Here is a 25,697-nt window from a genome sequence, read left to right on the forward strand (position 1 = left end):
GAAGATTCATTTAAATAATCTTTTCCTCTTTTGGGGGAAGAGTGAAAGGTTTCTTACTTGTGAAAGGGGCTGTGGGAGGAGGGGTCTTCCTCAGAAACCAACACAGAGCTTTGTGCTACTCCTGTTTGAGCAGGAAAAGAAAACAAATTGACGCCTAATCTTTCCCAGAAAAACATGGTTATTTAGTCAACTGCTCTTAAGAGAGACAGCACAGTTGTGATTCTCCACAATTGTTGCTGTAAGATCTGTCTGGTGGGTTCTGACATGTAATTGGCACAACCAGCAAATTGCTTGGCAAGGGTTTTTACAGCTAAGCCATCTAAATGAGCACATCACACTGCTGATGTGGGGATCTTCACTTCTGTGCCTGGGAGCACCAAAGACTTTCTGTAAAGGAGGTTGGTGCTGGTTTTGCTCATTTATTATCTCAAAGTTGACTCAACTTCCCCTCTTCCCCAACATGATTTCACTTTTGTCTGTGTTCTGGTTCCTGCTATGGTGGGCTGCATCACTAATTCTGCCTCTTGTTCAAGCTCTCACCTTGGCAGCAGTTGAATTTCCAAAGATGGTGAATTTTTGTACTCCAGCTTCAGTTCTGATCCTTTGTACTTCCCTTACCAAGCAAATCAGGCTAAATTAGCTCTGTCAAAGAAAACTGAGATGACAAAGCTGCACTTTGAATAGGAGTGCTATAGGAGCCTGATGAGGCTTTACAGGAGGTGAAATCTAAAGATAGCGGGACAGGGAAAGGTTTATTGGGAAAATTAGTAAGATATTTTGGGGTTGCTTAAGGTTTAACTCTGTCAAACCATTTGATCATGTTTTAGTTTGCTACTGCCCTGCTTCAGTTATCAACCCAAATATCTGGGGCTGTTGTGTTAAATGGGGACAGGTCAAAACTTCACTTGCAGGATTTTCACACTTCTGATATTTTTTCTAGTCTCTGCATAACTCCCCAAACATTTTTTCATATAATGTGTTCCTGCTGTGCCCATCTGGCTGTGGGTGGAGACATTTAAAAACATCTGCATGTCAGACACATATGTGGGCAACATTTACCCAGTCACTCCGCCTGCTTTGGGGCCCTGCCTCTTCTTGGGTTTTGTTTTTAATTTGTGCAGACCTACTTTTTTTCTACCAGAATGCAGAATGGGGTGTTACTTGTGCCAGCACCTGAAATGGTTACAGTGATAATTTTCCTAATATGGAGTAATATGTTTGGACAACAAATACACGCATCACCCAAAAAATCTGGAGTCCTGAGGAGCAGCCTGACTAGTTCTGTCCTAGGCTGTCACAATTAGGTCAAGGATGATGTAAATCCTGCAGTGAACTTTCCATTTAGTGTCAGCAAGTTGTTTGTGTTCCAAAAAAGGCAGACACTACACTGTGCCTTGTAGCATATGGCATAAATTTAGCTGACATCAGAACACATCCCACATGTCAAGGGGAGCGCCATCAACTTCTGCCATGCTCGCTCTCCTCTGCCACATTCATCTTATGGCGAGTAGGTATCACTCCCCACCAAAGCACTCTTGTGCTGGATGTAAATGTCTGTCAGAGTTTTCATTGAAAACAGTTTCTGTAAGCTCTTGGAAGACTCTTGCACTTCTTTTTTTTTATAAACTTTGTTTGTATTTTAAACTTAAAATTGTAGCAGATTATATTTTTTTTCTGAATCTTGACTCCTTTTATCCTGAGAGTTGCTTTCTCAAACTGTTTATTTTGTGTACTTTCTCTTTTGGTTCCTGCACATACATTTCTTTTTTGCCTGTAAATATGTTTAAGGACTGTTCAAGATGCACAGGAGGTTTGGTGCGCAGAGACTCAGAAAGGAAGGTTTCCTTTCCATGCTGTGTTACTGCAGACATGTTTCTAACACACGTTAGTCTGAGTAGTTAATTCTTGAATAGCTGTTAAAAAGCACCTTTTTTTTTCCAAAATTAATACTTACTTTTGATCCTTTTTTAAAAAATATTTAAAAATTACAAAAAAAAAGGCTGTGTTGCCTTTTTCTTCTTTTTAGCCTTTGAGTGATTCATAGGAAGAATTGATTTTGAGGTAGCTCTGTGTCAAGCCAGCTGTTACAGTGTACTAAACCTGGCATTCTTTCCTGGGTACCACTAATTAGCAAATGCACAGAGTAAAGTGCATTTTGGAGCATGAAGGTGTAGATGCCTGCACTCTGTCTACCTGTTACTGCACCAGAGCTGGCAAGTTGGACCCTGCCCAGAAAGACTGGCAGTCACTCAGGGAGATCCAACAAAACTTTCTGGCTCTCAGAGCTACATATAAATAATTCCATGTGACTGCACACGTGTGACAGGGGGCATAAAACTGGGAGTGGGGAGCTCCAGCTGCAGCTCAGCTGGGAGATGTTGGTGGCTCTCCAGGAGCCCCACTGGAGGATGGGGCTGAGCTAAGCAGGGGCTGCCACATCCTACTGACCTGTCAGTGTCACCCTCCCTAGCCTCAGGGGGTTGGTTTCTCATCCATGGAAGCTCTTGGCACTGCCCAGGCCAGCAGATCATGGAACCACCCTTCAAGGGCTGCACTTGTCCCCTTTGAATGTCACTGCCCACCTTGGTGTAGTGGTTCCCTTGTGATGACATTGTTGGCAACTTGGTGGTGGGCTTTTATAAATAAATAATAATAACAAGATGCTCTCAGACACTGAAAAGGTTTTTGGGATCACTTGTTTTTATTTTGCAGTTTCCCACTTCTGCTAGAAACTGGTGTTTCTTGTCAGGTCTTATCTTATTCTCTCTCCTACTGTTTCTTATGGACAATGCTCTCCATAGGGATTTCTTACTGTGGAAGTTTATCCTTTCTTGTCAGATGAGTAGTGGGTTTTTTTCTGATCTCCAGTGTCTTATCTATACTTCTTTGTTCATAAGTGATTCACTGCCAAGTTTTGTTTTGTTTTAGTGAGCTGAGTGCAAATGTGACTTTACTTCCCAGCCTAGCAAAGACCTAAATCATGTGAGCAGTGATAGCAGAAAAACTCATGATTTGGGTGTCATCTTGAAGTAGAGCCTTAGTAACCTTCAAATCCCCCAGGGCTAACTTCACCAAGCAAGGCAGATTTGACTGAACCCAGCCAGAAAAGGAGCAAAGTAATTTGATTTCATGTACTGATTTCTTTTCTGAAAGTGTTCTCACAAACAAGAAGCTCACTGGAGTTTGTGTCCTATCCTCTGGCTGTGTATATGTGTGTTTTTTTAAATGGAGACCATGTGGGAAAGGGTACTTGCTCCTGCTGGGTGGTCCTATAATATCTCAGCTCCTCTAGCATGTGACAGATCCTATAGTAAGAGTTAAAGGTTTTGGAAGCAGTTTGTTTTATTTGATGGAAGTGGATTTACAGAGTTGTGGAACACTCTTTAGCCTCTTGCCTTCAGATATAAAGTGTCAGCAGAAATATGTGGAAAGTCTTTTTAGGAGCCCTTTAGTATGCAGTGAATTTTATGTACTGTATTTTTTTATTTTCTGGGTTATTTTTTATTGCTTTACATTCTTTTCCTCGGTATGGATGGCTCGGGAATTTGAGCATCATGGAGACGCTCCATGGAAGCTCTTCTGACTTATTTTACACCTCGGTTCTGAGGTTTGCATTTTGACACACTTTGCCTGATTTCTTACCTGTGAGGAACTGGAAATCCTCAAAGAGAGGAAGTTTTCCTCCTCCCAGCACAGCTGCTGCCCATTCACCTTGGCAGCTGGGACTGCAGCTTCGTGGGCTGGGAGGAGACGGGCTGGGAAGGTCACTGTTGGCCTGAGCCTGGAGGGGCTTTATTCTGTTAATTAGCACATGCTGAAGCCTGTGTCAGCTTGTCTGGGCTGCTGCTGTCCTGGGCTGGTTTGATTCCAGAGATGTGAGAACCCGTGCTACAATCAGGCCTTTGTTAGCTCAGACATAACTGAAGAGTTGTGAGACAGGACCATGTGAGAAGAAAATCATGACTCAGATAAAATCATCAGACTTCAGACCAAGATAAATCCTCAGTGAGGATAAACTAGGGTTTGAAAGTGCTGCTTGAAAGCTAAGATTCCACACTACTTTTAAAGTAAATGAAAAAAAAAAAAAAAAAGAAATAACTTGCTTAATTGGAGGGATGTTCTGGTATCTCTCCCTCTGCTTGTCAGAATCAATTACTTGTGGATGATGAGCATGGGAAAGAGACAGTGGGAGCTTTTTTCTTTATGTTCTCTCGGGGACATATTTTATCTGTGTAGGAATAAAGTGCAGGCTGAAGCTATCATGAAGTGAAGGATGTGAGCAGAGATTGCAAAGTCCATGAATAGATGGACTTTGAATGACAGCAAGGTTTTACTGCAGGGCAAAGAGACATGGAAAATATTGACCAAGGGAGAGCAGGATTTTCACATGACAGTTTTTTCATTCATTTTTATTACAATGAATTCCCATAGCCATATTTAAAATTAGTTATTTGTTGTGTGGATACAGTCAGTCCTGACATCTGCCTGTGCTGGATTCTGTGCTAAGACAAGTAGAGCAGGGGAAAATGCAGCAAATAGCTGACATTGACGCAATGAGATCTCTGTACTCTCATAGAACATGCAACTGTGCAATGAAGCACAACCTTAATTTCTCTGAGTTTTGGATTTTGTGAGTGTCTGTGTTTTTGGAAATAGAAATCCCTTTTCTCTGAGCAAGACGCAGAGGATTTTAATTTTCCCTGCTGAGTGATTCTAATAAACTGCAATAGAGATTTGTCTTTTTAAGCATGTTAGAGTTTTTCACTGTTTTCTTCCTTTACTAGTAAATACTGAAATAAAACATGTCCTTTCTTAGTCAAGTCACAAAACTTGGAAAAGGCATTTTTGTCAGAAGTAATTTGGAGGTTATATTGTATTTTGGGCAATGCTGACAACCTTTATAAGTATGTAGATGTTCTGATTCCATTTTTATCTTAGTTCTCAACTCTTGTAAGCCTGAAATAAATAATTTGGTTTATAGAAGTCCAAATGCTGCTGTCCTGGTGGCTGGGCAGTCAGATCACTAAGTTGGATATACTTGGTGTAACAGTTTATTTTCACACTATATTTTGCAAATCTTGACAAATTTTAAAGGCAGTGGAAGGCACTTGCACCTGGGACACAAAGCCTTTGCCACCTTTCAGATCTGCTGGTGGCCAATTTTAAAATAAAAACCACTGGACGACATGTACTGAGATAATTACAGACTGTTCAGCCCTTGAAGGGAAGGATCTCCTGTGCAGTAACTCTTATCACATTCTTGTGAGAAGTACAATTATCATCTCCATTTGTGCATTCTGCAGTGCAGTTCCTTGCTCAGCAGAAATACTGTACCTCTTTGACATGTTAAGCACATTGGGCACCTCCCCATAAATGATTTGGTGGGTTTTCTGCTTCAGCTGAATTTCACTAAATGCCATCTGGAGGTTTGAGTTGAAATTCCACTTGCAGGTTGGTGCTGGAGTACACGTTTTGTGCATCCCTTGAAACAGCCTGGCCACTGGAAGCACATGAATAGAGATGTATCCAGAGTAGCCTCCAGCTGGGTTTTCCTGGCAGCTGGGGGTTTGCTCAGCAGCTGTAGGGGGATAGTAATTATGTCATACTGAGATATAGTTGAATTGATTTTCTGTTTTCATTTTGTTAAACCAAATCACATTAATAAAAAGGCATTACTCCCTGACACTGAGTTGCCAGTCCCTCAAGCAAACATAGAACACTACAAAACAGAAGCTTACCTAAAAATTTTAATGGAATCACTGATAAATGAGAGCCTGAATCAATAATAAATTTCTTAGTCAAAGTAGGAAATTATTTAGTATTTAACAAACATATTGCTGAATATTTAAATGGTGTGTCTGCTAAAGAGCTTAGTCTAAGACAGTAGATAGAAAAATAATGGCACTAGTGCAGCTTCAGTTTTAATGTTTTATAGAATTTATGTATCTGTCACAAATAAAAATAGCAGTGATTTATTCTTTTGTGACTGCTTCTATTAGGAGAATCTAGAATATTTGTTTTTTCTGGCTATACCTGGATCTTTGGCTCCAGAGGACCCTAGAAGGGGGAAATCTCACTTTGAAAGAGAAATATTATTTAAAATTATCTATATTGCTGGATATGATTTCATGCTTTTGATAGTAATAATGACAACACTGACATGATGCTTGTTATGCAGAGATGTCTGGTTTTACTCATCTCTGAAATAAATATTTTAATCTTATAAAGTGTAGGTGTGTATTCAACTTATTTATTTCAAGTATATAATCTTGAGTCATTGACATTCCAGAAAACTTTTTGAATAATTGAAATTGAATTTAGAAGGGCTAAAGCAATGGTGTAACAAGCAAATCTTGAAATTTTGAAACTTAATTCTGTATCACATTCTGCACTGGCAATTCCAGTCCATGTTTGTGTTTATACTTATTAAGAGAAGTCTCTGAAAGGAGGGAGGGAAGGGTGTGGGTGGGGTTTGCCTTGTTTTTCACTATGGTGCTTTTTTACCATATTGGAATTTCAGTTAAAATTCTGTCACCTTGCAGTCCTGTCAGTTTTCTTATCATACTTAATTATAAACATCTCAACAAAGGAAGCTTTTTGAATATAACAGATTATTCTTGGACCTTCACAAATCAAAATTAATGTGCTACATGAATTTCTTTAAGTCCAATTCCTCAGTTGAAACACTACTAATCGAATAAGACCTAAAGAAACAGCTTTACATGAACTTCTGAGTGATTTTTGGATTCATATTTGCAAAAATATTTTTAATATTCCATAGCCACTTTCACATATCAGCAGTGATTTCATTCTTCTCTTTCATCTATATTACTGTATTTTATATCCTGACCTTTTGCTCTTCCTTTGCCTTTCTGAACCTACACGAACTATTCTAAGCATGCTCCAAAGTATTTAACACCCTTCAGGGTTGTCTTTCACCACAGCACTGCCATGCTAAGGTTTGTTGAAGCAGATGAGTGGTTTTGTTCAGTGCTTAACCAGATGCTTTCTATCTGAGCTGTGTGTGAGAAAAATCTATATAATTCTGTGAACTATATAATTCTTTTTCATGTTTCTTTTTTTTTTTTTCCCTTTGTAAGAACAGACAAGTAATGTATTCAAGTTCTGTCCAAAAATAGTAATGGATTGGAGACCTGTTTCTGAAAATAATCCTGCCACATACAAATTTATTGATACCCCACCATGGACAATTTTATAAATTCACAAACTGCTAATTTCCTCAATATTCTTCTTATATTAAATTTCTACTTGCTGTTTGTTTTATTAAATATTGTTGAATATTCTCCCTGCTGTCTGAGGATCTCAATTACAACCTGGTCATTAAAATACCTGTATTGTTTTTTGGAATGATGATATTTATGATTACAAATTTCTTAAATTCATTGGGTCCCAACCCTTCCTTTACACAGTTTGTGTTATCACTTGTTTCATTTATTCAGCCTATGTTAAAATCACCTAATATTATTTCTGACTATGCCCTAAAAGCCTGCAGATGTTTTCCCAGTCTGCCTGTAATATTTACAGCTGATCCCTTTGCTCTGTAAACAACAAGCAATGTAGGGTAAATTAATCCCACAAAATGCTGTAATTGTGAAAATCATCAGCTTCTTTGGCTGGCTGAGGTGCAGCGTGAGCTGAGGAAGGCTGTTGCCATTTTTCATTTTCTTGTCCTCGTTGCAGCTTTATTTGCAAATAACCAAATTTACTGTCTACAAAATGTTTCATCACTCTTTTTTTCCCTCCAGTAGTTAATGGATAAAATATGAATACCTTAAATTCATAATATTTTGTGTCACAACGCCATGTGCTTTTGAGACCCAGTTTCCAAGGCTGTACCTTACAGCTTCCTCTTCTGGTGATATCTGTGGCTGTTCAGCTCACCTGAGACATACCTGATCAAGGGTTTACAAACAGATAAAAAAGGTTGGCTCTAGACTCTGAGCTTTGAAATATGTCCCATCCCAGTGTTCACTCATTAAGATTCCTGCTTGAATTAGCTCTAAATTTGTGGCTTGTCACTTAAAAACCTGTGAAATTTTTGGGTCCTTCACGTTAAACAAAATCTGAGATTCTATGCTCACTGCAAGTCAAAATTGTGATTATAATTTGAGTTGTTTTCTAAATTGTGTTCCCAGATATCATTGCTTGATATTCATATTTGTAACAGCTGATGTAAACATCATCTGGGAAGGAAATCTGCAGAGGGTGAATGCATCTAGCTGAACACACCACCTTTGCTGCCAGGGGAGCTGTAAACCTTTTCCCACATCCAAATCCCTTGCAGCTAGCACTCCTGTTTTATTTCTGTGGCATTTGTGTATTATTAAAAAATAAGCAATTATACTATATGAAACAGTCCTCTAAAGTATGCTGCTGTGCTGATTATCTTTTTGTGCATTCCATGTAGGACACAATAATGCCTTGTGTTTGCACAGTTGTGTGATTTTTGTTACACCCAGTGGGTGTTTGTGTTCACAGGGGCTGTGTGTGAGAGCCCAGTCTGGATGTTTGTTATTGTCATGTTGGGCCCTAATGGGCTGCTCTTGCTCTGCTTGCTCAGTGCCCTCCTCCCACTAAAGACTTGCAGCATCTGTAGCCTACAAATATGCAAGAGCTTAAACTAAGAAAAAAATCACTTTTCCACACAGGGTATCACAATGTGGAGCTTATTTTTCCCTTTGAAATTAATTGATGAGTGAATAAACAGTTTTTTAATATTTAAAGAAGGAGATTACAGTATGAAATGGAGATGCATTTGAGACATCTGTGGGGAGATTACACTTGCAGTGATACAATTTACCTCCATGTTCTAGTAGTAGCTTTATGTGAGTAAGGGCAGGAGAATCAGTGGAGAGCAGTAAGAACTTTAAAAGTCTTCCAAATATAGACTCAGATGCTGTTATGGTCTCCATCACTGCACCATCTGCATGCTTCACAAACTTTAGAAGATTAATTCATGCAACATCTCTCTCAGCTGGGGAACTGCAGTTAGACACCTTCCATGGATTGGAATGGAAAAGCACAGGGGTTTTCAAAGGTCAGAAAAGAAAATCTGCTGTGGAGCTGGGAACTGAAAGAGTTGTCAATGCTGAGGCAAATATGTCGAGCACTGTATTATTATGTGCCATGAAATTTCATTTGCTTTCTGATTCAGAGTGGCCCGATCAGTTTCTGTTTCTTAAATGGTGTTTTCATTAATTTCTCAATGTTAATTGTTTATAAAGTGTGAAGATAGACTTGTTTATAGTCATTTGTTTGCAACCTTTTTCTTTTTATGTTTTTCTGAGCCTCAGTGATGAACCCAGAGCTAATGCTAAAGACAACTTCAAGTGCAAATACTTTAATCTGTAATCCATGCCTAAATTACAGTACAGTGTTCCCACATGCCTTCTGTGTGGTAAATAAACACCTGTTCTGAGATGGGCTGAGTTCACACGTGTGTACATTTGTTTTGTTTTTGCAACCAAGTTTTTGTTAAAACTGAAATGGTTTACTGTTAGTGTTAAGTGGCTTATTTATTTTTAAAATTAATTCCTTGCTGGGCTAGAATTAAGGTCCCCTTCAATTGCAGGAATAAAATGATTTCCTGCTGCTAATGTAGGTTTCTCTGGTGAATCTGAAGCCCTTAGGGAGGAGATACTTTCCCTGCAGGTCTCTCAAGTGAAGGATTGTAAACTGCCCCCATTAATGCCCTCCTCTAAAGGGAATTCAGGCTGTAGGAAATTGGGAAAATAAGGGAAAGGGGCTGAAGAGGGAGGTGGGGCTACTTTGTTTTCTTTTCCACAGACATGTGAAACTTTGAGATTGCATTTCTCCGTGTTTGGCAGTGGATGTGTGTGATTTGTGTGTTGACTCAGACTGGAGGACCCAGCCCTGCCTCTTACGTGTGGACTGGATCCTCACCTCTCCAAGGGGATCGTGTGTCAGTTCTGGCACGGCACAGATGCAGTGGATCTTGGCAGCTGACACTGCCCCTTCCAAGCATTTTTATATAGGAAGAGGTGTGTGCTGGCCAGTTTCAGAATTCTAGCACTGCTTTTACCTCTGAGTTTCCAGAGGGTTTTCTATCCATTTGTCAGTTTGGATTTTCGTTAAATATATACACCCATGACAAATTAGCTGCCCTTCTCAGGGATATGTGAATGTAAGAGGCAGGTAGGCTGACTTGAGAAAACGTGAAGCTGGAGATCAGCTTTTTACCACATTGTTGAGCACGTGGTACTCTCTGGAAAATTCTTCTATGAAATGGTGAAGAGTAAGATAGTTGAGGCCAAATATTTATCTTCCATTCACCAAGGTACTTTTAGTCAATTTTGTCTATTATTTGTTTTTCCATTCTCACTCCCATCTTTCTTGTGGAGTTGACTGATATGCAGAAAAGGAAAAAAGTGGAAAAATGTTTTCATTATAATTTGGAGGGTTTTCAGTTGACAGGGTCTTTTCTTTAAATTGCTTTTTGAATTTTTGGCAGTGTTTAAGTTTGGGTATTTTATAATAATCTTTGGAAAGTTTTATAGAATGGGTCTTATATTCATAAACCAGAAAAAATCCGAAGGTGAGAAGTGAATCGTCCAAGTTTTTTAAAAGCTGATTAGCAAATGTGTATATAATTGACATTGATGTAAATGGCAAATAGATCTACACAAGTGCCAGTTAAATTCTGAATAGCCAAGACACTAGAACGTTAGCACTGCCTTCAGCTCCCTGTCTATGGAGCTGAAGGCTGAGTGCCCTTTAAATTTTTAACTTGGATTATTTAATTGCATTTATCCTTTCTCAGACATAATTAAACAGGTGATGAAAACCAAATTGTAAATAACATAGTTATGCCTTGTCTTGGAAAGAATAATGCTCAATGGTATTCATTCACATAAATAGTGGGAAACAGATTCATGTATTTCCTATGCTTGAATAGCTTAATATATCAGTTGTTGTGGTTCATCATTAAAATCATGGAAATGACAGCATGCTTTTAAAAGCCTAAATGGCAAGATATGCTTTGATAGAATGAGGCCAACTCATAAAATCAAAAGGATAACATAATAAATAAAATTCCAGAAACCTGAGCATGTCTACTACAGCTTTGCCCTCCTTCTGACTGTGGTGTTGATGTTGGCAGGCAGTAGGCTGTGATCGACAACTTGGGAGCAATGCCAAGGAAGACAACTGTGGAATCTGTGCAGGAGATGGCTCAACATGCAGGCTTGTGAGGGGACAAGCTAAGGCACATGTCTCACCAGAAAAAAGTAGGTTGCAAATTGATCCTATGGTAATTTGTCCTTGACTGTGTTTTCTGTTTGTAAATTAGCATGCCTCTTGCAGTGACCTTTTAGCCATATACTTGTTTGCAGTTTTACAAAGCTACTTATTCTAAAGTCTGTGCTAGATTAGTCTACTGAAATTCCGAGAGGGATACCACACATTAGGGTATAGCTAGGAAAGAATTTGAGATATGCATTTTTTTAATAGAGCAACTCAATTCATTCTATCAGGAATAACCATCAAGATGCACATCTTATTTTAGAGGGTATCCTCATGTTGCAGTATATGTGATGCTGCAGCAATGTTTTTAATCCATGGAAATATCTTATAGATGGTTTTATGGAAATAGTGGTCTGTGCTTGTAAGTACCTGGTTTTCAAATTAACTTTGATTTTTTTGGCGGGGGGGGGGGGGTTTGGTTTTTTGTGGTGTCTGATGACAGTTGAACTTCAGGGGCAAGTTATTACTTGTATGGTACAAAAAGCACAAAGTGAAAGGGATTAATACTTCCATCTTAACATCTTACTGGGTGTAACTCTGTAGGTCTCAGTAATATTGAAAATATAAAATATGAAAGAGAAAGGGTATTGGAAATAGACCCTTTACTGGAGCCTGAAGAGTCTGTCTGTTTTGATATGCAGGCAGGGTTTTCCAAACAAAGACTCCCCTCTGACACTGGTGCTCTCCACCCTCACAGATGATGCTCCCTGGAATGTCACAGAACATGTCCCATGTGTTTATCATATGAATAGTTGCCTCACATAATTTTTTCTTTTTCTGAACTCACAGTGTGTATTTGTCATGAGCATTTGTCACATGGACATGAGGCCTTTGGGGTTAATTACCTTCCTGCAAAGTCACCAGATAGAAGGGTGCTCTTAAAGTCAGTGCTCAAAGTTCAAATGCAACCAGCTTTTCTTTTTAATGGATGAAGCACCTGCCTGTGGCAGCTGCCTATGTTTTAATACTGCTGTATTTCAGCCTGCAAAGATTTCACTTGTGCTCTGATTTTGAATGAGCTTTGTATATTGAATCATGCTAAAATCTTATTGCAATATATATAACTATTCCCATGGGTTTTTTTATGCCACTGTTTGCAGTATGCTTCAGTTTGGATGTAACTTGGAGTAGTTTATTTGTTATCTCAATGCTCATTGCTTTGCAGTGTGGTGTCCTGTAAGGGTGTTGGGTACCACTGTGCAGGAGCATAATTTCTGTAATTCAATACACATGTATAGCTAAGACAATCTACATTAAAAAGTGTCTGGTTGTGGGCCAGCAGCTTGTAAAGTCACAGGATAATTTTCCACAAGTCAAAGAGCCTTTTTTACATATTAGATGGTTTATCACTGTTATCTTTTGCCTTGCTTTGACTAAAAGTCTTTTTTATAGATGGGAGAGTATAGTTCAGTAATTTATAGATGAAAGAGTGAGAAAATGTCTTGAATGGTTACAATGAGCTGAAAAAGAATTTTTATGGGGGGCCACGTTTTATGCATTTGCCATATCAAAGACTCAGAGCTTCTGGTCAGCATAGAGCAAGCCCTTGTAAAGCAAATACTTTTGTAGTGTCTCCAAGTTGTATTTGTTTTGTGTCTATATATAGATAGATACAGATATTTAGGGATATATATGCACAAAATAGCTCTTTCCCTTTCTAATGTGAAGGTCAGCTGGAATTGAAGGGATTTGTGTTGTCTATTCCAGCTTTACAGCACCAGAGATTCTCCTGGAGAAGTATGATTCCTGGGCACACCATAGCTGGTTCTAAGGCAGCCCAAATAAACTTTTTGGATTGGTGACTCTGATTGGATAGTTCATGAAAACGTTTCACAATTAATTGCTGCTTAGAATAGAAGTACAGTAAAGACCAAGTGGTAAAAGGGATATGGTTTTGAAACTGTCATTTTGTGACAGAAACTATTAATTTCACTTGTGGTATTCTGGCTCAGGTAAGAGCTGACATCACTTGGTGGAAGGTCTCCCATTGCCTTGAAGGCTCTGAAGAATGCCCATGGTTCATTGTTTCCTCTGTCATAACTCAGTGTCTCCTTAAGAGTCCCTTAAAATTAAAGACCAAGAAAGACTATTCTGAGGAGAGATGTCAGTTTTGCCAAGTTTTGGGTTTATCTTGCACTGCAGTAGGCTGGATGATATGAATGAATTACCACTGGCATAAGCAAAACAGTACACATGCTACTAAATTCAGAACTCGATGTTTTTCTTGGTTATTGTGATGGTGCCAAAATATATTTTGGGTCAAATTGTTCAACACTATGCAATGAGTTCCATATAATCATCCTGTGTGTGAATGAAATGTGGAAATAAAGCCATCCTTTCATTGTGGTAAAATATCAGTGAAGGGAGGCACATCATCTTCCAAAGAGTCATTTGGAAGCTTTCAGAACTAGTGTTGAGAAAATACCGACGCATGACAGAAATGTATTTAAGAGGGAGCTTAAGGCTGTGAGCAGGATGTAAATTTTACTGTTCAATGAAGCAAATTAAAGAACTGGAAGGAAAGCAAGAGCCAAAGATTTTAGTATAAAAAAGATGCATAAGGGAAAATAAAGTGCTTGGTTATCTCAGGCTTTATTTTAAAACAAAGGAATTTAGGCATTGATAGCAAATGATTTCTCATGAAGGACTAATTTTGTTTTATTATCTTTTTTTATATGTTTTTACATTAAGTTAATGTCTTTGATCAGAAAGTTAAACAGCAGTGAAAGAGAGCTTGCTGTTTTGCAAATATGAAAGGAACAATTATTTCAAAGGTTTATTTTTTCCACTAACACTTAATTGCCTTTGAAAGACAAAGTAAGTTAAACTTCTGTCAGCAAGCCAGATTCTAACATTCTGGTAAAATGATTAAAGGTTTGACTAACGATATTCAAACAAAAAGTGTAATAGGTTGTAAAATGTACCATCCCACTGGGAAATGAGATATCATGGGCCTGAAGTTCCTAGTACTAAATGCATGGAACTCCCATTAACTCTACTGCACTTTGTGCACATGGAAAAATTGTAGGATTGGGCCCTCATATCTCCTTTCTGCACCACTGTTAGCCAGAAATGGTCAAAAATATTCTGATTTGGATACCAACAAAGAAGAGAAGATGCTGGTTCAACGGGGGGTGAAGTTGAAGACATGGGCTTGTCCCAGTCTGGTTTCAATTGATTCCCAAACTGCAAGATACTTGCAAGTTTTGCTTTTCTTAATGTTTTGCTAAAGAGCTTCTTATAAAAGCTTTCACTGGGGATGGCTTTGTAACTGTTTGATTTTCCTTTTGCCATGTGCTTTATTTCCTATGGCACTTGTGTAATATACCATTGGCCACTTCTTCTCACATGATGTATGCTGTCATCCCCAAGCATGCTTAACCAAAAACCCAATTTCACTTTGGTCATTCATCTAAACAGAGGCCTTTGGCAGAGCTCCCTCTTCTGTGACATCAGCCAGCTCAACTTTGTGACAACTTCTTGCCTCACGTTTTTTTCCCTCTTTGAAATAAATATACATGGAGCTAGCAATTGTCAAGGTTGCCTGATACTTCATTTTGTATGAAGGATTATTTGCCAAAATTAGACAGTTGTGTCAGTAACTTCTCATGCCAGGTACTATGTGTTTTGGAGAAAATTCAGCCAAAACAGCTCAGCATATTCCAAGGACACAGAAGAGAAAAAACATGTTGTTTCCCACTGTCAAAACATTCTTGAAACCTTTTATTTAATATGTCTTAAAATCCCCCCATTGTTGGACTTGATCACAGATCAGGGATTTGAAATTTGGCAGGCAATGATCTTCTGGTCATGGATAATTCTTTTGCAATGTCTGTGAACATCAACACATATTTTACTACAACCTTTACAAAAATCCCCAACCTTTTCCTTCAGTTTCAGTGGAATCTTCTTGGATGTTAACAGCTGAAATTTCTGAAAACTTATCCTTTTAAATGTTCTCTAGCTTGTTACAAGTTCTGACTGCAAACAGATTGCATGTTTGTAGCCTTCTTAGAATACATTAACATGTTGCTCTTCCAGAAATAAGCTCTTAAAATGTTTCCTTGAGGTTGCTCTTGCTTTCTGCTTTACTGCAATGTGGACCAGGCGCCATGGGATGAACTCTGTCATGCCTCCTACCTCACATTCAGGCATTCAGAAGAGGTTTTGTGGAGAGCTTCCAATCTCCTGAGCTTCAGACTTATGACAGGGAGTGATGAGCTCACATGAGGAGAGGGAAAGATGAGCTGAACTGAAAAATTTGCCATTAGTCAATGCAGTGAAGGAAAGGCAGCTGTGAGAAGGTGGGTGGAGGTTGTGGGACTGGCTGTACAGACACACTGAGTCAAAGAAAAGAGGAAGAGAAGACTGAGATTAGATAAGGAATCTGGGTTGGGAGATGGAGTCAAAAACACTTGGAGAGGAAGGGGGAAAATCAGCTATCTGTAGAGCCAGAAGAGGGAATTGGGACTGGTTTGGCAGGACAACTGTGTGTGGGGAGGGATGGATGCCAGTGCAATACTGTCCCAGTATGGATAAGGAGCATGTTTTTTGGAGCAAATTTCATCACGGCCCTAACATACTGTTCATCAGTTCACATCAGAGTGGTCTTGCAGAGCATAAACTGGATTTTTTTGGATGAAGCTAAACCAGAAGATGCATCCCAGAAAAGCACCTGATGTTCTCCAGCAGCTACAGGATATCCAATCCAGGGGATCAGACTGGAATTAGTCCCAACGAGACACCTGCAATTTTGTAGTGTGGATGCTGGGCCTTCAGCACCAACTGTTCCAGTCTAGACATCCCTTTATTTTGGTTGGTTTACCTGGGGCTGTTACAGGTAGTATGAAGCTTCCTTCTGTAATTTCATGGTCCCTTTTGTCTTGAAGAAATTTCCTTGTAAGGACATTGGCTATTTCATTTCTTATTTTGTACTGCGTTTTCTTAAGACCCATTCTCTTGAGGGGCTGTTTACTGCATGTCTTTTATGTTTTCTCCAGTGCATGTATTTGGCTTTGCTTTCATTAGGCAGGTCAGCACAAAGCCCAGCAGCAGTGCCTGCTGGAATTATGCCTGATGCCAGAGTGGATGAGGGAAGCCACTGCAATAAAGTTCCAATTATTTTGAGATTTTTAGTTCCTGTGTGCTGTAGTTGTTCCTGGATTATTGTTTGTACTTTGAGATACAGGGAACCAGCAAATAAGTTCTGAGCAAATACATAGAAAGAAACACTTTTTATAGACCTGAAACAAACCCTCTGGCCTGCTATAAGAGGAGAGAGGGGAAAATCCCAACTGGCCCATATGTGAAACAGTAAATGGGTCCACCATGGCCCACATGGAAAAATAAATAAAACCTGCTGAATTGGATTGAGTTTAGGAATGTGGCTCCTTTATTTTGATCCTGGGGATTAGCTCCCAGTCTTACCATAGCAGGGAGTCTGATCTTGCTCTCATTGAGATCCAAAATCTAAATCCACATTAACACCATAGAAACAGGATCAAACCTTGACATCTAAAGTAAAAGTAATCCGGGAGCTTAATCAGCAAGTGCTGTGTTGTGTGCACATATTTGCTGAGAGTGTCTCTGGGTGAGAGTGGAGGGAGATGACTCCACGTGCTGCTGGGAATCCCTATCCTGAAAGCAGTGTTAGAATAGAGAGACAATACCTCACCTGTTTCTCAGTTTTTAAGGTGAGCCTTAATCTGAGCTCAGATATTAGAGTTTAATGTTTCTGCATGTTCCAGATGAATTTGGGCTAATTTGTTTTCATCTTTAGACAAAGGTCAGCAATTAACTTTCAAAGAAATACTGTAAAGGGGAAAAAGAAAGGTAATTGAAAATTCTCGGTATGAATTTCAGGGTAGCAATTTCCCCTTATGTTTTTGTAAGAGTTCACTGCTTTTAGCAGTGTGGACCCTACTGATTTAATGGGAAATGTACAGCATAACCATTTCATAACCACTTTAAATGGGTTTACAGAGCCTTGTGTTTCTTTAAGAATATGAATTACATTCAACTGAGAACCAGAGACCTTTGGAATATATAGTTTTGGAGCCAGACCTGGACAACCTTAACTATTGTGTCAAAGCTGTCCCTAAGACAAGGAGGAGTCCCTTATGGTCAGTTCTGTCCCATTTCTTCCAAACCCTCATCTCTGTTCAGAAGTCCAAAAATCTCACATTTATTTTTTCCTGTAACTAACTTCATCTCAAGGAGAGACTGCCCTAGGTCATAATAATCTCAGTCAGGTTACAAAAATCTCCTGCTGTCAGACTTCTTGACAGGTCTGGGGGCTGCAGAGGTTGCCTGCTGCTGCGGCGGTGAGCTTAGTCATCTCTAATGCAAATAAAACACTTTCTGGTAATATTGTCTCTGCCGCAGAGAAACACCAAATTTAGCACCCCCATGAGACTTTTGGACCATATCAGAGAGTGCTTTGGTGAGGGTGGAATGTCTGTAGTACTGCTAAAGGAATGTGAGGCATCCTGAAAAGGGATCTGCAGGGTCTGCCGGGGCCAGCGGAGCTGCCTGTGGGGAGGTGCAGGAAGCTCAGCAGGACGACCCTGGTTGTTCTCCAGAGGAGCAGCCCTGCACATGTGTGCACATCTGCAAACCTGGGCTGCCCTCGGTTCCTTTGAGAGCAGCAGGCCGTGCATTCTGAGCTGGTCATCATCTGACTTTTACTCGAGGTGTTGTGCTGTGACTGACCATTGGTTGTTACCAGGGTGGGATTCAATTCCTGACCAAGTAAGGACAGATGGGCCCCTCAAACCTGCTTTCTCTCAAATACTGTCGAGCACATGTGAATTCAGTAGTTATTTCCTTACTTTAAAGATATACACACCCACTACCTCCTGGCTATCTTTAGCAATTCCTCTGATGAAAAACCAAGATGCAAAAAGATATTAAGTGGTTCAGTAGTTAATGTTTTTTCCAGGACTCCTTAGTTGTATTATTGTTTTACTGTAGTATTTTTCACTTTGGTGGAATACACAAGAATGAAATTAATAAAGCTCATATTTTATTACATCCAAAATAAATTGTTATATTTAAATGTCCTTCCTAGAAATTGACGATATAAAAACTGTAACATAAGAAGGTGTTTATTTCAGAAAAAATAATTGCAGTATTTGCTTGAAGTATTTTGAACATTTGGCAGGAAATCATACTTATGCTAAGGAGATGTAAACCAGAAGCTGATAATTTAGCATCTACTATAAAGGGGTCCGGTTTAAAGTGGAAAGAAACCTTTTTAAACTATTTTTTTTAGTTAAAACTAAACTCAACTATTCTTCCTCTAAATATTTTACGGGTAATTCTGGAGCCAGTGCATCACTGACTTTCAACACATATTACTTTCTGAATCTGCAAAAGGAACTTCCTCTGCACCAGCCACTGAATGTGCATTAGTTTCATCACCAAACGAAGCATCTTGTACAGGGTGCAGCTGCAGAGGGCACGTGTGGCAGGGCCTGCCTTACAGAAGATATGCACTTGGGCCATGATGGAAATGGGTGACAGCTCCTTGGATGCTTCTCTCTTCCTTTTGTGGTATCCTCTGGATATCCTTTCCTGAGAGCAGCGCTTTTGTTGGCATAAGCATCTCTAGCCTGTTGATTTGCCTGGTAATTCAGTTTGCTCGGGCAAATCACAGATTTCCTACATTTGAAATGAGAAGTAATAACTTTCTGCCTTTGTAAAATGCACTGAAGTAAGTGTGTTGCACATTTATATACGAAGAGGCCTTTCAGGCAGCCAAAAGCTGTTTTGTATTGATATGTCCTGTTGGGGGCTGGTTTGGTTTATAGTTCATTTTAAATTGAGCCTCTTACTGGAAGAAATGATCTTATATGGTAAGTTAGATGCAGACACCATTATAACATATACCTTATAGCTATTATATATTTGCTCTTAACTGGTCTGTAATTGGTTAAGGGTTAGTGTTAAGTAGATGATTTATTTCCTGTAAGTCCTGCCACTTATTAAAGTTGTGACCTGCAGCAGGAAATGAGGTGTGGGCAAAATGAGACTGAACAGCTGCAGATTTTTGTAAGGGGGAAGGACTACTTAGCAGATTCCTTATGTCAATTCAGTGATTAGAAAATAAAACTCGGACAACAGAGTGCAAATATGTTCCTAATACACTACTGACATTTCAGTTGTTATTGTTAATACCAAATTATTTTCCAATAGAAAGCAAGATTTATAAGTCCATTTGTAGGTCTTAATAGTTGCATGACATAGCAAACAGACTCAGTACACTGTACTTAATAAAGTAACGTATTATTTTTAATAGAAAAATTGTGAAAGCTGTGAAATATTTTCTTAGACACATTTGACGGTTTTCAGTCTAATTATGTGATGTAAAAAATCCCTGATGAAAGGTAACTTCTAAAACAGTTGTTTAATGTTTGTAGGAGAAGAAACTGTGATTGCTGTACCACATGGGAGTCGCAGTGTGAGAATTACCCTGAAAGGACCAGCACACCTTGGTATGACTGAGCTGTTTTATGTATTTATACATAGGCAGAAGATAAAAACAGAACCTTGTATCTGAACTCATCCAAACTTTGGAAAATATGGGTAAGATCATGACCTCGATACCTTGATTCCTCTTCCCATCTTTAATATCCAGCCTGGAGATAGTCCTAGAGAACACTGGAAAGTTTACTTGGTAAAAGGAAATAGAACATATAGTGGTGGTTTCTATTCCTTCCATTTAAACCAATATAAGGCATCTCAAATACATTACACTCTTAAACAACATGCAAAAAAAAAAAAAAAAAAAAATACTTCCAGAGGATTATGTGTGGAACCAACAACCCTTGCATAACTCAGCACCAGATTTCTGTTGAAGCCTTTGACAAGTGATCTAGGAACAAATGATTAGGGTGAATGACTACAGAAGTCCTGTTTCCATGTAAATCTTTTAGTCATTACATACCACCAATGAGAAACAGTTTGTTATTCTGTTTTCCAATTTTTCTTATAAGGCTGATGGCAGTATTTATGGCAATTTCTTTATCCACAGGCCTAGTTTGCCTAGAGAATTGATGGCTTCAATGATAAGTGGTACTGCTATACCAAGCAATGAGATAAAATATTCATTTAACTTTAAACAATTTTTTATTTGTATAAGTGTCAGATGTAGTCTGGATCATAGAAATAAAAACAACTTCAGCTCTGAGATATGTAAACAGAAGTTTTAAAAAGCATTTTATTTGAAAATTGCTCATCAGTTTGTTTGCTTTCAAAAATATATTGTCACATCCTTTCAAAGAAAAAAAACTGAAATAAAACTCCCTCTTCAGAACAGCTCCAGAGTGACAATAACTTCTAGATATACTACTTCTATAAAAAAACTACAAAGCTGAATTTATATTGAAATAAATAATATTCCTTTAAAACTGTTGCAGGAGATGTGTGAAGGAGTGATCCTGACCAGTTCAGGTCAGGACTCTTGGACTTTCTTAAGTAGTTCTGCAGAAGAAAGTTGTTGTTTCAGCTTTGTATGAGGAAAAAGTACTAGATTGAGTGGCTCTTGGGGGATTTCTGGAAAGCTCCTGAGGAATGCAGCAGCAACTCAGTAACTAAGTACAGAGTGCTCCTGGCTTCCTACCCAGGGTGTTTCTGTAAAGAAGCTGTGGCTTGGCATTACCTTTGTTAGTTCACTCTCTAGCTGGACAGGAATTGTGAAATGTTCCTTTAACCACTTCCACCAGCACATCTGTTTGCAAATCTGCAAGGATTTAGACATTTTTTACCTAAAACTAAAATTGCAGAGGTAAAAAAACAACTGAGAGCTGTTGTGGGGAGAGAGGTGACAATTGCTTCTGACTTCATAGCCAGGTCTCCAAGAGCTGATGCTCCAGAGGTCCTTCTCCACCTTCCCACTCCACCTTCTCCACCTTTCCTTCTCCACCTTCTGTCACACAGCAGAAGATACCAAATGATCTTTTGCTGCAACTTCATCAACTTCAGTGTGGGTGTGCTGGTATAATTAAAGCCAGAATTTAAAAAAAAACCATCACCTGTTATTACAGGTTCCATTTGTCAGAGATGTTTTTCCTGGCGTGCAAGGAGTTCAATTTAACAGGTGAAGTGGGGAGTACTTATTGTTAAAATTTTATACTGCCTCCTGTTGCCAGTATATATTGGTCCTTCAAGTAGAGTCAGCAGCAACAGCAAAAACTTGAAGAGCACTATGGAGTGTCTGGCTCTTTTCCCTTTATCTTCTGTTCTGTGGGGCTTCATCCTGGGTTTATGATCTGGTCTTGTTCCAGGAAAGCACAGCTGCTGGACTAATCAAAAATGGAAATGTGGTTGGAGATGTAGCACATAACAGATTTGAAGAAAATGCTCTGAGCATTGTTTTGCAACCTGCAGTTAGTGTTTGAGCAAGAACGGCGTTTCTTTGTAGCTGGTTAGAATAAGTACTTTGTTTGTGCCTCTGGGCACTTACAGACAGGCAGCAGATTCATCAAGATGTTACTTTGTGTTTTTAACAAATATGGCCCCTCTGTACTTCTGCCTGCTAGGGTTTGGTGAAAGATTTGGTGGAAAATAACCAAGTAATTAGCACAAAAATGGGTCTGAATAAAATGTTTCATTGTGTTGGCTTTGTTTTTGATTTGGACTGTATCATGGCTTTTCTAGTAGTTGTTTTAAGAGCGTTAGAATCAAAAGTAAGACTGAAAGTTCCCTGAAATTAATCCTCCAGCAGAAGAAACAGGAAAACCAGAAGCTAATATTTTTACAAGTGGCTAATGCTAGATAACTGAGTTCGTGAACTTAGGGAGGATAAACGTTACTGAAAGGAACTGAAATGTTTTTCTTTTTGTCAATTTTTTCTCTGCTCACAGTGATTTGCATCATGTGACAGCCTTTAGCTGTGGGTTTGTGCACTGCTCTGTCTTTGACAGATGCTCAGAGGAGCACGGTGTTGCTTGCATTTTGAGAAGAATGTTTTGTATTGTGCTACCTACAAATGAATCACAGAAAAGAAGCAGCTTTTGGGCAGCACCATACTTGCTCTTTATTGCACTGGGAGCAGGAGCTGTTTCCCTGGGAACTCTTCCATGCATCTCTCTACACAGGGAGGTACCTGCAGTGAGTTTCCTGTGCCACACTGCCCTGCTCCTTCCTGCCACCAAGAGAATGGGAGGCTTCAGCCATGGGCCTTCTGTCCACAGCTGGGCAAGGCATTTGCCATTTTTGTCAAGGGGGGGGAAGTAACTAAACATGGATAGTTACAGGTCTTGGCACTGGTGGTTGTCATGGTGATTAGGCACAGAAACAGGTGAGCCCTGAAGAGAATTCCCTGTCCATGTGACTCTTCACATCTGGAGTCTCAAGGAATTGATTTAGGATGGGGAAGCTTACTCCTGAAGTCAAACTTCCCAGGTCTTTAGTATAACAGACTCTGCAGAACAAAGAGATATTTGGTAAATTCTTTTCTTGTCATGAAACCAGTTGATCAAACCTATGTTCTCAGTTACTTCTCTGAAATCAATAAATGAACAGTTTTTGAGGGAGGAATAGCTCCCCAATAAGCATCATTGTTATGTATGTGTTAAATACACCAAATGTTTGGTGTCTCTCTGTTTTAAAAACCTGTGATGACAAGCACTAGGTACTACTGAGCATTGCATCAGAGGTTATCCATTGTGCTGTGGAATAGCTCCTCATCTCCCTGTGTGACACAGGAAAAATCTGAGCAGCTGTTCTGGGCTCCAGTGGTGTGACCTCCAGAGACACAGCCCATGGCTCCATAGCCGGACCTTGCAAATAAACACATGATTTGCATCCACATCCAGTGTAGCTCTAATGTAAACATGTCAGCTCTCTGGGATTTACTGTCTTGTTAGTTGCTGAATTATATTCTTGGTTTCTGCTTAGAAAAACATAAAAAATATTATTTATTAAAAAAATAGTAAAAAGACTGTTCAGAAATGCAGCTGAGGTCACCAAATAAACATTTTCATCATCTTTTTGCACCAGCTGGATTGTAATGCCTTGCAATCTTAAATGCTAGTTTCAAAAGGGTCCTGTACTCCTGAGGATCTTACTGAATTTGAGTTGGAAGTACTTAAGATTTGATTTTACTCTTATTTTTAAAAATGAGACAATAACAGGCACCATGCATTATTACTTACTTTTAATCGGCGTTTGTGATCAAGCAGTAAGTTTGTGATTAAGCATGAAGTTTGGGATCAAGGCTTGCAGAACTTAATCCAGGAATTCTGAGTTCCATATGTTTTAAAGGGTTATTTTGTAATGCAATCAAGAAAGGACACTTCCATAAAGTGACAAACAGAAATATGTAGTAATCATCTCAACACTTGTTTTTTTCTGGGATTAGTTTATATCTATTTGTTCCTAATGGAAATGTGTTTCACAGTGGGGCAAACTGATTCCCAGAGATTTATTTTTTTCTCTTTGACAAAGTACATGTTATTCACCACTAGATTCATACCCTGTGATTAACATAAAGTCATTTCCTAGAAACAAATCCTTCCTGAAACTTCCTTCCAGCCATGTATGTGATCTTTGTTATACCTATAAGCACAGTGGAACCTAATGCTTAGAAGCTTGGGATAATGGTGGTATGTTTTCAAGGAATTTAATTAATTCTATAATTTCTTTATTCTCTTTGTTGGGGTGCTCCAGAATGCATATTTGTTTAAAAAATACAAAGGAAGAAAACAGTTAATGATGGATTGCAGCATTCAGAGTACATTTTCAGTGCAGGTAAAACCAGATGCTTTTAACCTAAACGGTCTAGCCTGACTTAGGTAACTTTGTTTAAAGTACCAAAAAAGGCAAGGTAGTGGCAGAAAGAGGGTATTTATAGCTCATCAAAGGATTCCTTTTAGCTTGCCCTGAGCTCATCTGAGATTCATGCTTTTCTCATGCAGTGCTCTGGTAGATTGTAACCAGACCAGTGTATTTCAAGTCATGCATTTTGCTGTGCCTCTGTGCTGTACTGCACAGAGCCCAAAATTCTACCTTCATTATGAATATCTTCCTTTAGCTTTGTCCACTTACGGTTCAGTCAGTTTTCTGGAAGTGATTTAATCTTAAAATGCTTCATCTGTCTTCTGGAGGTTGTGGGCTGTTAGTTTAATCTGTTTCCAAGGAGTAGAGAACAATTCAGAAAGGGTTTTCATCACCAGCTGTTCTGGGAAAGGGCCGTCCCCTGCAGCTGCCCACCTCCTGGCCCTGCTTTTTCCTCACAAGGGAAATACTCAAAGCTGAGTTAAGGATCTTGGTGCAGTGATTCAGGTATTGAGGTGAGTGTCAGGTGGGTTTGGCACCGTTCAGGCTTCTCTGGAGACTGATTGCTCAGATTGCTTGGCTTTTGAGTTACGTGGAAGTATGAGGTATTTTTCTCTATATTGATTCTATAAACTTGGAGTTTCTTTCAGCTTTTCCTGCTCAGGCTATTGCTAATATCAAGTGTTACAGAGCACTTGGTGTAGGAAAAGCTGTCCCAGAAGTGCTTCTGGTATGAAAGAATAGTGTGTTCAGACAGCTATTCCTGTGTTGACTTGTCTTGCAATTATCTATCAGCCTATAATCTGAAACAGTTAATATTCTCACAGATTCTCTGGTGTGTTTTTACTGCACATATGCAGCTGGTACTTGCAAGGCAAAGTTGTAAACATTACTTTCTGACTTTCTTGAAAACAAAAACCTGTTTATGTTTATTAATTGCATGTTTCTTCTTTAGTTATAGAGTCAAAAACACTACAAGGAGAAAAGGGAGAGCACAGTTTCAATGCTCCTGGAACATTTGTCATTGAAAATACAACTGTTGAATTTCAGAAGAGCACAGACAGGGAAATCATAAAGATCCAGGGGCCTCTTGGAGCAGATTTCATTATCAAGGTGGGGTGTGTGAATGTACAAATCTACAAAGTTATTGCAAGTACGTGCAACACAGTGGTGGCTGTCCATCAGCTTGTAGCAATACAACAAAATCTTTTAGCTAGCAAGTAAGAAATCCTAATTACAGTCCAAAGATTATTTATGCCAAGAAAATCCAAACAAATTAAAATGTTATGTGATTAATGACTTTCCTGTGGTGGAAAGTACCACAGGATCTTTAATGGTAAAAATGGCCAGGATTTTTGTTTTAAATACTGCTGGAAGAATAGCAGTGTGACCCTGTGCAGTGGATTGAGCTAATCCAATTGCAGACTGCCACCTACTGAACCTGAGCACTGCTTCCAGCAGCACCCTACAATCTCCCTCAGACATTGCTAATGACCACTGACCATTTCCAATCCTTTTAAATTTCTCTTCTATCCAGAACACATACCAGTGGCTCGCATCACACATCAAGATATTTCTAAGTAGGAACAGATCTACATTTGACTGCCAAAGGAAGGCACTCATACAGTTTGCCA

General features: G+C 39.1%; 1 protein-coding gene across 1 annotated transcript in view; it reads left to right on the forward strand.

Moving 5' to 3' along the window:
- The window catches only part of ADAMTSL3 (ADAMTS like 3), a 171,099-nt gene that overhangs the window by 86,255 nt on the left and 59,147 nt on the right, over positions 1 to 25,697 (forward strand). The window contains exons 7-9 of the mRNA XM_053955298.1: positions 11,141 to 11,267; positions 19,704 to 19,778; positions 25,019 to 25,176. Of these exons, the coding sequence (XP_053811273.1) occupies positions 11,141 to 11,267; positions 19,704 to 19,778; positions 25,019 to 25,176 (360 nt within the window). The remainder of the gene's footprint in view (positions 1 to 11,140; positions 11,268 to 19,703; positions 19,779 to 25,018; positions 25,177 to 25,697) is intronic.

Source organism: Vidua chalybeata, chromosome 13 (genome assembly GCF_026979565.1).
Source record: "Vidua chalybeata isolate OUT-0048 chromosome 13, bVidCha1 merged haplotype, whole genome shotgun sequence".
In the NCBI taxonomy this organism is placed as follows: Eukaryota; Metazoa; Chordata; class Aves; order Passeriformes; family Viduidae; genus Vidua; species Vidua chalybeata.